At 42.9% G+C, this 12,334-nt stretch overlaps 1 protein-coding gene across 2 annotated transcripts in view; it reads right to left on the reverse strand.

Annotated features, from left to right (window-relative positions):
- Positions 1-4,453: 4,453 nt before the first annotated feature.
- Positions 4,454-12,334, reverse strand: part of LOC142574274 (sulfotransferase 1C2-like) — a 47,985-nt gene continuing 40,104 nt past the window's right edge. For both annotated transcript variants that reach the window (XM_075683398.1, XM_075683397.1), the window contains exon 3: positions 4,454-5,798. In XM_075683398.1, coding sequence (XP_075539513.1) covers positions 5,183-5,798 — 616 coding nt within the window. In that variant the 3' untranslated portion in view covers positions 4,454-5,182. The remainder of the gene's footprint in view (positions 5,799-12,334) is intronic.

The raw sequence follows: 12,334 nt of genomic DNA on the forward strand, positions 1-12,334 counted from the left end.
TCACTGGCGATCCCTTTGCCTTGTTTCCTTGCCAGGCTACTAAACATTATATTTGTCTTTTGCATATTAATCTTCAACCCCAATCTTACACTTTCTCTGTTAAGGTCCTAAGTGATTTGTTGTAATTCGTCCCCATTGTTGCTGAATAGTGCAATGTCATCAGCGAACCGAAAGTTGCTTAGATATTCGCCGTTGAGTCTAACTCTTTAGCATTCCCTGTTTAATAGTTTTAATAATTCTTTGAAGCATAGAGCCTTGAAGACTTTGTGTCTTCTTGCCTGACCCTTTATTGATAGTTACTTTCTACGAGGAACTTTTGAAAGTAAGTTTCGTCATTTGTTTTCACATGGAACCTTTATTGCCAAAAATACATCATGGCATCATGAACAATACACCTTGCAATATTTGCCCGTATGGGCAGCCCCAACATTGATACATTTGACGAAGTGCGTAATCAGTTTCAACAAATAGCTCTGGTAAAACTCAGTGCCCCGCGATGAAAGGCCTGAGACATGAAGTCTTCACCATACATGATATGTAAGCGTTCATGGATGGCCGATACACTAGTCACACGTACCCATTCGTACCATATAATCGCACGCACTTCCATATGCGAACTCGTTGTGAACACACGACTGTCTGCCATCGTGATTTGTACTCGAATCACATCGGTCATGTTGCTCTGGTGCTACTGTCTCTTCATGGGTGCTCTGTACATGCGCCATTCCTCCACCGCTGACGCTCCTTCCATCGTTGAACCAGCAACGGGCCTGGATTTTAATCGCAATTGTCTGTTTCACCTGGTGCGCCAACCTCTTCTTAAAAAAAAGGACGAAACTTACTTTCGGAACATCCCCCGTAGATTTATTGTGGAGAACCAAATCAGCTGTAGAATCTCTGTAAATATTCTCCAAGATATTCACGTATTGATCCTGTGTTTCTTGATTACTTAATGCATTTATGACTGCTAGTATTTCTACTGAGCCAAATACCTCCTCATAATCTATGAAAGCTATATATAGAGGTTGATTGCATTTTGAAAATTTGTCGATTACGTGATGAATGACATTTTACGTGATGTGTTGTACAATATTCGTTCCTTAAGCCAGCTTGTTTTTTTTTTCGTTCACTGAAGTCAAGTTTTGCCTTTATTCTATTGGAAATTATCTTGGTGAATATTTTATACAATACTGAAAGCGAGATAATGGGTCTTTAATTTTTGAGTTCTTTGTCTCCTTTCTTGTGGATTAATATGTAGTTGACATTCTTCCAGCTTTCTTGAAATCATGAAATATATTTGGCATTGAATGTAAAGGGCAGCAAGTTTTTCAAGCACAGTATCTCCTCCACAATTGATTACCTGGACTGATATTCCATCTTCCTGAATGGAATAAGAGCCCGCGTGTTGTCTCGCAGGGCTATCTAACTTTATCCCTAATTACAGAAGGAGACTCTGTATCCTACTCATTACTACTTCGAATGAAGGTAGCGTGCCTGCTATGGGTACTGTAAAGGTCAGTATAGAATTCCTCTGCTGCTTTTACACTATCACAGAATTTGCTGATGATATCACCTTGCTTATCTTTCAGTGCATACTTCTTGGCTTGTCCTATGCCAAGTTTTCTTCTCACTATCTCACGCTGTGTCCATCTTTTTACTGCTTCCTCAGTCTTTCTCAAGTTCTCCCTGTTGGTTAATCCTTAAGTCCCAGAGCGCCACAGGTAATGCGCGGCTGTAAGCTTGACCAGGCCTAATTAATGCTGCCAACTGCCCCTCAGGACAATACCCGTTCACTGTCTTTAGCAGTCTCACAATGTCAAAAGAAGCCCTTGCGGATGAGCGAGATGCTTCCAAACGAAACATGGGAATTATTCATCCAAAAGGCTTGCGCAATGAGACGGGGCTTTTGCCAACACGTTCCTTTGTATTGCTATGTGGCAAGGATCTCTGAGATTTTGTCTGCCCGAGTCCTTTCATGACAAGAAGCTTTCGTGAAACCTTGGTCACTTGACGCTAAAAATTTTTATCATTCCATTTGGTACTTGGAAAAATATCGGTGATAAGACGAGGCAGCTCTCATTTATGTGGATCACGTATAGATCATGACTTATTCAAAAAACTGAAACTACAATATTTGTTAAGTACCTGTTCTGTACCAGTTCTTGGGATGACTAGTTCTTTCTTTCAGTGCATGTTTCTCACTCAGCGAAAAAAAAAAACTTTTTCGAAGTCTGTCTGCAGTAGAGTAGTGTCGACAAGAAAAGACTCACTGGCCAGTAGGAAGACATTCATGTTTTACAGCGTAAATACATGCTCCTGTCAGCCATGATTTTTTCTACACATTTTTACATTCTAAATCGTAAAGTGGCCTTGATGGCACAATGACAACATGCAAGTCTACTCTCGCTCGTGAGGACAGCGCTCAGCAACATACTCTTCGACTAAAGCTTCTTCATTTACCGCGCTTCTTGATGCACACAGTGAACTCAATCTTACGGCAGCAGCTTTTGAGAATTAACAGCAATTGAAGAACTGCTTCCCTGTCGGCAGATGGTTTCTTCTAGGCTAGTTGAATGCCTAAGTGCAGGGAAACACACGGGGAAGGCGGAAGATATAAATTCAAGACGATGAGCAGAATGAGAACAAGGTAAAAGCAGGAGCCAACACTTCGACAAGTGGACTTCTTCAAGGCGACATATGCTTTCCTCGGCACAGTATATATATAGGTAGGACTTTCTAAAGCGAGTGGGGATAAGGCAGGTGTGCAACGCCACGATGGAGGGTGTGTTAGCGGCGTGCGCGTTGAATTGTAATGAAAGGTGTGCTTTTCAACGTTGGTGGAGACTGTGAGGTAGCATCGTGTGTCAGCCAATTGACGTGTGACGATGGGTACCTTTTTTTCGTGGAAAGGGTCAGGATGGGGGGGGGGACGCGGGAGGGGGGCATTATCTGCTTTGCTGGAGGTCAGTGAGCTATCGTCTCTCTGCGAGAGAGAATAAAAGAAGGGGGATATAATCGTGCTCGTGGAAAAAACAAAATATTATGGAATAAATATATAAACAAAAGAACAAATCAAAGGGAGAAAAGAAAAAAAATACCAACCCAATGAAAAAGAGCTGAGTGCTTTGCCTATAGTTTAAGATCTAACATAGCGAATAGATTCTGAAACGCCCTCTGAAACGTTTAAGCCTTTTTTTTCAATGTCATGAACTTATGGAATAGGTAGAATTCTCTGTATTTGCTATCTCTCGCAGGAATGAAATTTGATTGTAGGATGTAGAGGTTAAGCTCATCAGAGTTATGACCTGGTTGGTTGTAATGCTCGGCGAAGTCTTTGGGAAGCTTCTTAGCTGTGTCCGCACAATGCCCGCCTAACGTGCCTTTCATTCCTTGTCTGGATCACCGAAATGTTATTTCTTACAGAAGGAACATTCAAGCATATAAATTACATAGGAACAAGCGCAAGCTATTTTTCACTTCGTGTGTATAGCTATTTGCGGTGATTTAAATTTTATTATCAATACGAAGGTGCCTTCAGGTTTTGCAGCTAGGGCGAGAACATGCTTCAATTACGGGGGAATGATGACATCCTTCAGATATGGTCGGTTGCCCATACTCCAAGCGGACTCGACCCCCACCAATGGTCTTGGGTTGTAGTGATTTAATTCCCTCCCTCTTAATTAACCGTTTCCACATTTAACTTTGCCTTCATAAACACCCCACATCATGCTGACTCGGCTTCGCCCCTTCGTCTTCACGCCTTCTTTAAAGGAATTGAAGGGCTAATTCACCCTAACGACACCAAACCTCGTGGGTTCGATTCCGGCCAAAGGTGACGTTTCGACGTTCTATAAATTTGGCGCCATACAGCCAGACATCAAATTTTTTGACTCATAAGCAATCTGAGGCTTTCGCCTTAATAGATTTTTGAGATCACTAGCCATACTTGTTTTTCACGCGTTAATCCTTCGAACTTTGGCATCAGATCTTCATCGAAGTCAATGTTCTTATAGACGGCACACATTCATGCCTGAAGAGGCACAGCCGGACATCCTTAGTTATTTTCTGCATGCATAGCTGCACTGGAGACACTTGGTGCGTTTTCCGAACGCCGACAACTTCCTCGACTTCAACTAGAGTTTGAATCACCTTTTGATTTCTCCAAACCGAAAGGGAACCATCACAACACCGCAGCGCGTTGAGCCCGAACCCCTGCCGAAACCGTATATTTTTCGGTTCAAAACCCTCGTCGTCACCAAAAAAGCAAATAATTATCGAACAGTTTAGTGGTTTGAAAAAACTTTAACCCCAAACGCTTCGCGTAGACGCTAGTGAGCGTTGGAGTGTGGTAATATTAAGGCGTCGCTCTTTGCTTACCATGAAATTTTCGAACGCGATAATAATGAAGCGACAACAATCATTTGAGATGACGTAAAATTCTTCACACGTAAGGAATCCCAATGAAAGTTGTACAACTTGTCTGAGGGGAAAGCACAAGCCCACTACAAGCAGGTTCAAGTGTCATGAAGTGAAGTATATTACAACAGCGCTGTAATTTTTAATTCATAATGAAAGGGATGTCTGCCAAATTCTATTTTGTAAAGTCTTGCAGTAATAGCCCAGTACCTCATTTCGCAGTTCTTCCTTTGGTGCAGATAGGCATTTTCAAGAACGCTAACAAACACACGATCATCATCGTCACAACTATTTCAAGGGGCCATTGCTTCTGCCCGATTATTTATGGCCAACGTTCCCTGGTACTGCCCCATTGATCTGCTGTTAGAGACGTTCCTACAGAACTCGTGGCGCAGATGTACGTCACCATGCCGAAATATCCACTGGCTTCACGGGATCCCCAAAGAAGTAAGGTGCAAATCTGGGCTAGTCGCTTGGGCATGATTAGAGTAACAGCGCTGGTAGATCTTGGCAAAATAAATAGCCGCGTTCCTTGCTTTGTGTTGTCAAAGTTCTGTCTTTCCAAACGTTACTTGATTTATTACGAAGGCGTTTGTATGTTTACACATCCAAGGGTAAATTTGCGCCGTGAAATATAAAGGTGCAGTCGGGTGGGCGTAGCACTGTCAAGGCGAAAGCGGCACAAAACACAGGACATAGAGATGACTGTGCTGTGTATTACATTGCCTTGTTTCGTCTGTGATTGGTCAACGCAATTTTTTTTCGCTTACGAAAAAGCTAATTCAAGTGCCTCCTTCCTGATATCTGCCCACAAATCCATAAACAAAGCTTTCTCTCCTTCCGCCTTAATCTTCGCCTCGAAGCGTTGAAGTTGGTCGGGCTTGAAGTAGTTCTTCCAATCGCCAATTTGAGCATTCCTCACAATGGCGTACTTTCTGCAGTCCCCACCATAACCGTCCTTACAGGTCATGTTATTTCTAGTCATCATAACATCCCACTCCTTGCTACGCAAGTTCATCACAATGACACTCTTCATTTGGCTGGGTGAAGACAGTTCCAGGATTCGGGCTAGCAAGCCATTTTCACCGTCTTCTATAATCTTGCCATGGCGATCGCCAAGAAAGCGTGCCAGTTTTAGTACGGTGTCGCGGGGCTCCCTTTTCAGCTGCTCGTAAGTGAGGAAGAGTACGTTGGCCCTGTCTTTGAGAGCGTATCCCGTGGCTACGTGGTCAAAATAGGAGCCGTATCCGATGTCCTTGTTCAAGAAGTACTCAAAGAACTCGTCGAACGTGCCGTCCTCGAAACGGTAGACGCTGAGGTTGGTGGCCATGTGAAACAGAGACACACACACGTCCCAAGGATTTCTTGCCACGTACACATACCTGCCGAAAGAAATAAAGAAATAAAAGGTAGTAGTATATCGATGAGTATCAGAAACTTCACTGACGCTCATTCATGCAGACTGAGACACACAAAAAAACTCGTGAAGAGTGAAACCGCTTTCGGAGTAAAGCCATAGAAGCCGCTTAACTTATAAGAAGTCGGGGGAAAGAAATGGTGTTCTCGCTTTTCCCGAAAGAAACAGTCAGTAAAAATTAGTAAGGTGAAGGTTAAACTAAGAAATAACATCGAAAACTAAAGGTTTACTAAAACCCACAAGGTGAAGGAAGCTTCACGAAACTGTAAAATTTCAACCTGCGTAAAAGCAGTAGTAAGGTACGAATGCCTTTGGGTAAAGGTAAGTCCGACGTATTATAACCTCAACCTTCCTTACAGGCGCGTTAGGCGGCATTATTTTTTTATATGAAGCACGTGAACGCGCATGCCATTTGTTTCGGCATGCTTCATGCAGCCACAGGTCCTAAAGCACGTGGAGCAGCTAAGTACGGCTTCCCCTCGTATCAACGCTCTCCCTCTCTTCTTGTGTTGTGGTGGAGCGCGCCTGAGTTAACGCAGCCGATCCGCTTAAGTGATTGGTTCAAATACGTCCATGTTTCAGCTATTCGTACATTTCCCAATTCCAAACATGTCGATGTGGAAGATGTGTTTCACCAATTAATAGAAACATTAACTACTTAAAGTATCAAAGTGAGCCTGTTCACCTAACTGCCAGCTCGGCTGACCAGCCTTCGTGTCACCTTCACTTTTCGTTCGCTAACATGCGCGGGTGACCTTGTCGTACCGCGTTGTTTTGATGCTCTTTTCAGGAGGCCTGTGGTTTTATCATCCCACTTTGCAGACTACTAACAATGCAAGAACTTCGAAATTGGCAGCGCATGTACACGGCGTCGTATCAAACGTTCAGCTTCCGCAGCACACGTTTCAAAAACACACTTGGGCTCCTTTGTTTGTGCGGAGTTATACTTTGATGCAGCTTCATCTATTAAAAGCAGTGAATAATCCATTGTGAAATAGTGTATAATACTGAGTTTAGCGCAAACATGAGTCAAGATCTAAACGTGCAGTAACCCACTTCAATTGTAATGAGTGACAGCGCGTTCGAGGACTCGCTTTTCTTACAAAACAAACGTTTAAAAGTGGGTGTAGGTATGCAATACATTACACATAGAATATTAGAATAATATACACATACAGCGCACAAGAATTCGCCTTCAGAAAACTCAAAGGCCGATCCTGAACATAGCAGGGGGTAAAAAAGCGGGCCTACCCGAAAGTACTGCTAGGCAAAAATATGGGTCGCCCTCGTGGGTATGTGTCGTCTAAATATGTTGGCTGATACCGAAAATGGTACCGTCAAAACAAATGAGCTGTTCAGCGTTCCTTCCACTCCCCTCACGTGAGGGGTGACGCGATAGAGTGCCGTGCACAGTGAATCCCTCCAATTGTCGCCCCTAACTCGCTCAGGAGGACATTGTCCCTGATCAACTTCAAATGAAGGTTGAATAGCCTTTCACATTTTTTATACTTTCACGAGATCTTTAACACATTTCTGGAAGAAGTGCTTCAGCGCCGGACATATTTCATATGCTTTGTCTGGTCCTATTGTTATACTTTAGAAAACGTACTTTAGACGGGTCCCAAGGTGAAGTAATTCATGCTGCTTCATACATTCAAGTGAGATTTTGAAGTCTTTACATAATTTTGGTAGCAAGGCATTCGTTACGGATGTTGCCGATATATGTTTTCTTCCTTTCCATTACACAACTCCACATTCGATAATCTTCCATTGCTGAATTTTCACAGCGCAGTACCTAGGCGTACGTTCCTGCGGTGAGCGTCGATGTCGGTCTCGGCGTAACCGAGCTAACGAGCACAACAGCGAAGGCTGAAAGAGCGAACGCGTAGCGGCATACGAAATAGTACGCGAGCCGCGAATGGCGGACACTAATGGCGGAAACCGGTTTTATGAGGACCCGCCTGACCGCTCGACGCGTACTCGTATCTGGTCTCAGCAGGACCTTTAATTTCTTGCTATGGTCTGCCCGCGCCAGCTCTCGCTTGCGCTTGTTTGGGTTGCTTGGTTTGGTACCCTTTGTGCTTGTTTTGTTTGTCATGGTTAACCAATTTTTCGTAATCTGAGTGTATGCGCGAAGTGAATTGTGTAGCACTTTCCGGAAGCCAAATGGCACGAGCGATTAGACTGGAACCATTCGACAAGATATGTATAAAAGCCGCCACCCTTGACCCGCAGATAAGATTTCCCACGATTACCGACTCTGCTACACGTCTGTCTCAAATATTTTCCCTAAGTATATTGCGAAATAAAAATCAGTATAGAGCTGCACTGAAATTTCGCATTAGGAAATAAAGTAATAGTCGGTGAATTTTTTTTATTCACTTTAGAAAGGTGCGTGTGCTTCTGGGAACAAAACACTTTGTTTTTTCAACTTCATACTTGGACGCTACCTCTGAAGCCGCAACAAAAGGCTAAGGAAATGTTCATTCCCTGGGACACATATTTCAGGTTTCGTCTCTTTGATTTGTAATTAGGTTCGCCTGGTCATTAACTTATATGTCTTTAGAGCAAGTGCTTAAGGTTTCTCTCCCTGTGCTAAAAAAAAACAAGTCTTTTTCTATCATTTGCGTACTGAAACCTTGATTGAGAACGCATGTTTACAGCAGCGCACATGGTACAACCAAGAAGATTCTTTTTGCCATCACTCGACTGCCAAGTCTGTGACAAGCCTTAGCCAACTGGCCATTTTCCTAGACTGTTGGGATGCTGTATATTTATGGTATATCTTGCAGGAGACATTGGAAAAGGAATCACCCGTCACAGCCAATGACATAAGATTGCTTGCTGTAGAAAATGATAAAGATGTACCAATATAATAAGAGATATGTAACTTAAAGTAAAGTATTATGTCCCTGATACTTTTATTGAATTGATGCAACACTGTATGATATCAATTCAAAAGGTAAAATGATGAAAAATGTGAGGAAGTGGTATTCAACTGTTTATTGTAATATGTGATTTTTTATTGGGATTCTTACGTGGATTCTTTGTGTGTTAGAATATTTTATTTTGAAGTTGTATAATTTTGAACGGTAATTGTATGTTTCATATCTCTATTGAAAGCTGTACCACCTGCTGCTTGGTCTTCTAACACGCACGATGTGCTTAGATTGACCAGCAAACAAAATCTGTCAAAAAATGTATTTGAAATAACGTCTGATTCTGATTCTAAAGTCTGATTCTGATTTGAGAGAAGGTAGAGAGATCGGCCTGATCTTCCGTTAATACACAGAAAGTGCTATCCGTTTAAAGCTTTACAGACATTTTACTGTAATAATATATTGGATTCACTGTTTTGCACGAAACAGACAGAACTCCGTATTTTTCTTATGCGAACATCCGTATTATTGGGAGGAAAGCTATACATGCTGTCAGGGGGGGGGGGGGGAATGCAAACTGCACGCATTATGAAGGTACGTAACAAATGTGAGAGTTAGCCTTCTACCAAAAGCTGCAGTTACAGATCGTGTATATATATATATATATATATATATATATATATATATATATATATATATATATATATATATATATATATATATATATGCGCATCCTCTATTCAGGTCGAGGTTTGCCACGCATACGGACCTTGTAACGCTGATCTTATCCGCAAATATATGCGCGTGTTTGAAATGTTCTCACATTAAGTGTTTTGTAGTTACTAATGCATCATATATGTTTAAATGAACGAATAGCCGTGGACATACTTGCCTATGTCAGCAAACTTGTAGCTCTCAGGTGCTGGTGCACTGGGAAAGGCATCGCTGCTCTACGCCAAAAATTGTGCGCACTATAAATCAGTACCGAAACGCAAGGAGTGGTATAATGACTGTAACTGCGTTTACATCTAGGAACAAATTGTCTCGAAGGGAACTGGCGGCGTGTAGATCCAATAGCAACGGCCGGAGGAAATTTTTGAATGCGGGAAGCAATTAACCCAAGAGTAAAAGGGCTCCGCTGAACTATAATTTAGTTGGTTTAACTCAGTCCCAGAATATTACGAGAATACCTCGTCTCTCTCAGTAACCGTCCATTCATTGACACACAACGATTAGGCATAATCTTCCCTGTTCATGCGTTGTCAATTCTTGCGGTAAGATGTAATGACAAACATTTGGCGTTTGACCTTGAAACAAGACCGTTGAGCACGCACGTTCTTGTACGGCAAAATAAAGATCGCGAGCATGCGCCGATATGTGCGCAGATTACGGGAAGGTGACTCAAGATGAAGGACCTAGTACCGTGGTAGTTTTGTGTGTACTGTCAAAAAGAAAACAAAAACAAAAAGGAAAGAAACAACGCTTAGGGCCGGGTTGGCGTAACGATTGAAGCTTTTGACCGAGCATGCAACATCATTTGTTCCATGTGCTTTATCCATATACATACCCTTTAATTACATGTGCCAACCAGCCCAAATTAGCCCTATACTAGAGCTTATTGACGCATCGAAGTGCGCTGCTTTGCAGTGCATTTCCTAGCCGTAGGAAATGGAGTTTCCTCGCCGCAGAAGCGAACCGCCTGGTTGACCTGCCTGCCTTTCTTCTTCTTGCATTCTCTATCTCATTGTATAATATGCACTACCTTGTGGGAGAGAAAGCGTTCTCCTCTTTCACAATTCAAATAATTGTCAAGTAATTATTTTACTGTTCCTGCAACTAGAGCACAAATACCAAAACGATCCTGTTTTGTTCATTGCGCTCACAACGTGCGGCACCAGGGGGCAGTGCGCGCTACGCTTCTGATCGAAAGAACGGTAGAGAAAGCAGCACATGTGTAATCATCCTAGTGACCGGGATTTTATTGTTTCATGTTGTAAAAATGTTTAGTTTGCCGTAAATATGCCTTGATTTGTACTCAAGAGTGGAGCGAGGCCTCAAGGAAAAAAGATTGACGCATCGGGAGCGAAGAACAAAAGCGGCGGATGGTTACGCTGCTTGAGTCTCGTCATGTTCGAATTCGTAAAGTTCCGAATTTGTCGCTGTGTGGTGTACGCTTGTGTGCTCTTGATGTGTGGTCATATCGCCTGTATATTTGCGCTGAATGTGTTCTACTTCATCTACAAAACTCTGCACGCTGCGGCATCGAAGCAGTTGTCCTGTGTTCGAGTTTCCGTATGAGCATGGATGCGCGATAGCCTGCTCTCAACGGATGTTCCAACAGCCTACGCGTCCTCGTAACTTGCTCATGAGGTAAGCCCATTTTGTTTTCGTTTGGTTTGCATAACGAAGATGTTAAAAGGATGTGTGGTAAGCTGACGTCGCGAGCAGAAATATTGTTTCAAAATGCGACTAAGCAGCGTCTTAAGGCAAGAACTGACGCAGGAATGGAGAAATGGGCCACCTATCATTTTAGATCGATTTCAATGGCAGCGCGACCGGCTCGATGGTGTTCGCATTTTTCCGTGTGACACTTCTAACCTCTGGCCCACTTGAGTTAAAAGCGTAGAATAAAACTGCATTCAGTTGCGCACTTGTATTGACACTTTTACCGGCTTGAGAGCATACTGTATTCGATAAAGAATTATGGCGTTTTACGTGCCAAAACCACTTTCTGATTATGACGCACGCCGTAGTGGAGGACTCCGGAAATTTCGACCACCTGGGGATCTTTAACGTGCACCTAAATCTAAGTACACGGGTGTTTTCGCATTTCGCCTCCAAGGAAATGCGGCCGCCAAGGCCGGGATTCGATCCCGCGACATCGTGCTCAGCAGCCCAACACCATAGCCACTGAGCAACCACGGCGGGTACTGTATCCGATACGGCAAGGACTTCTGTTAGAATACGGAACCAAACGTTAGAGTTAACAGCAGTGGCTCACTACATGTGGTCGTTACTTTCTTGCTTGCATGCACGTTTTTATTGTAGCGGCCGAAAAAAAAAGTATTTCGCTCTGGCTGCTCTGCTCTCTTTCCTTGGTGCAACTGCTTGCAGTGCAGCAAGACGTTTTGCTTCGAATGATGTCAGCGAAGTCAAGGCGTTCGTTTCAGTAAGCAAGCTGTAAATGCTAAATCACATGAAAAAAAATTCTGTGTACAAGAGAAGCGAATGCAAATATTTCAGCTGATTACAAATATTTCAGTTGTATTGCTAAAGCCTGCAAGTGCATATGCATGGAAATCAAATTGTATTGATATTTAGCAGGAACAACGTAACTTATATTTACTAATTATTCGTTTTATTTTACTGAAAGACTAGTTGATGTTGCCCTGCTGGAGCTGATAAGGGGTCTGCTGCCTGCAATTGGTCCACCTTCCTCAAGTTGTCGAAGTATTCGTGCTCTTTGAGTGGATTTTGTCCTCAGCTCTTTAATACCTGAATCATGACCATCTACCTAGCCTGGTAGGTTATCACTGTTAGTGACGTTGGAGTGCTGGTGGACAAGCACCCCTTCATTATTGCAACACATATTACGGAGCGCTGCTGTGGCAGTATGCAAAGG

This window comes from Dermacentor variabilis, chromosome 3, assembly GCF_050947875.1.
Source record: "Dermacentor variabilis isolate Ectoservices chromosome 3, ASM5094787v1, whole genome shotgun sequence".
NCBI classification, from domain to species: domain Eukaryota; kingdom Metazoa; phylum Arthropoda; class Arachnida; order Ixodida; family Ixodidae; genus Dermacentor; species Dermacentor variabilis.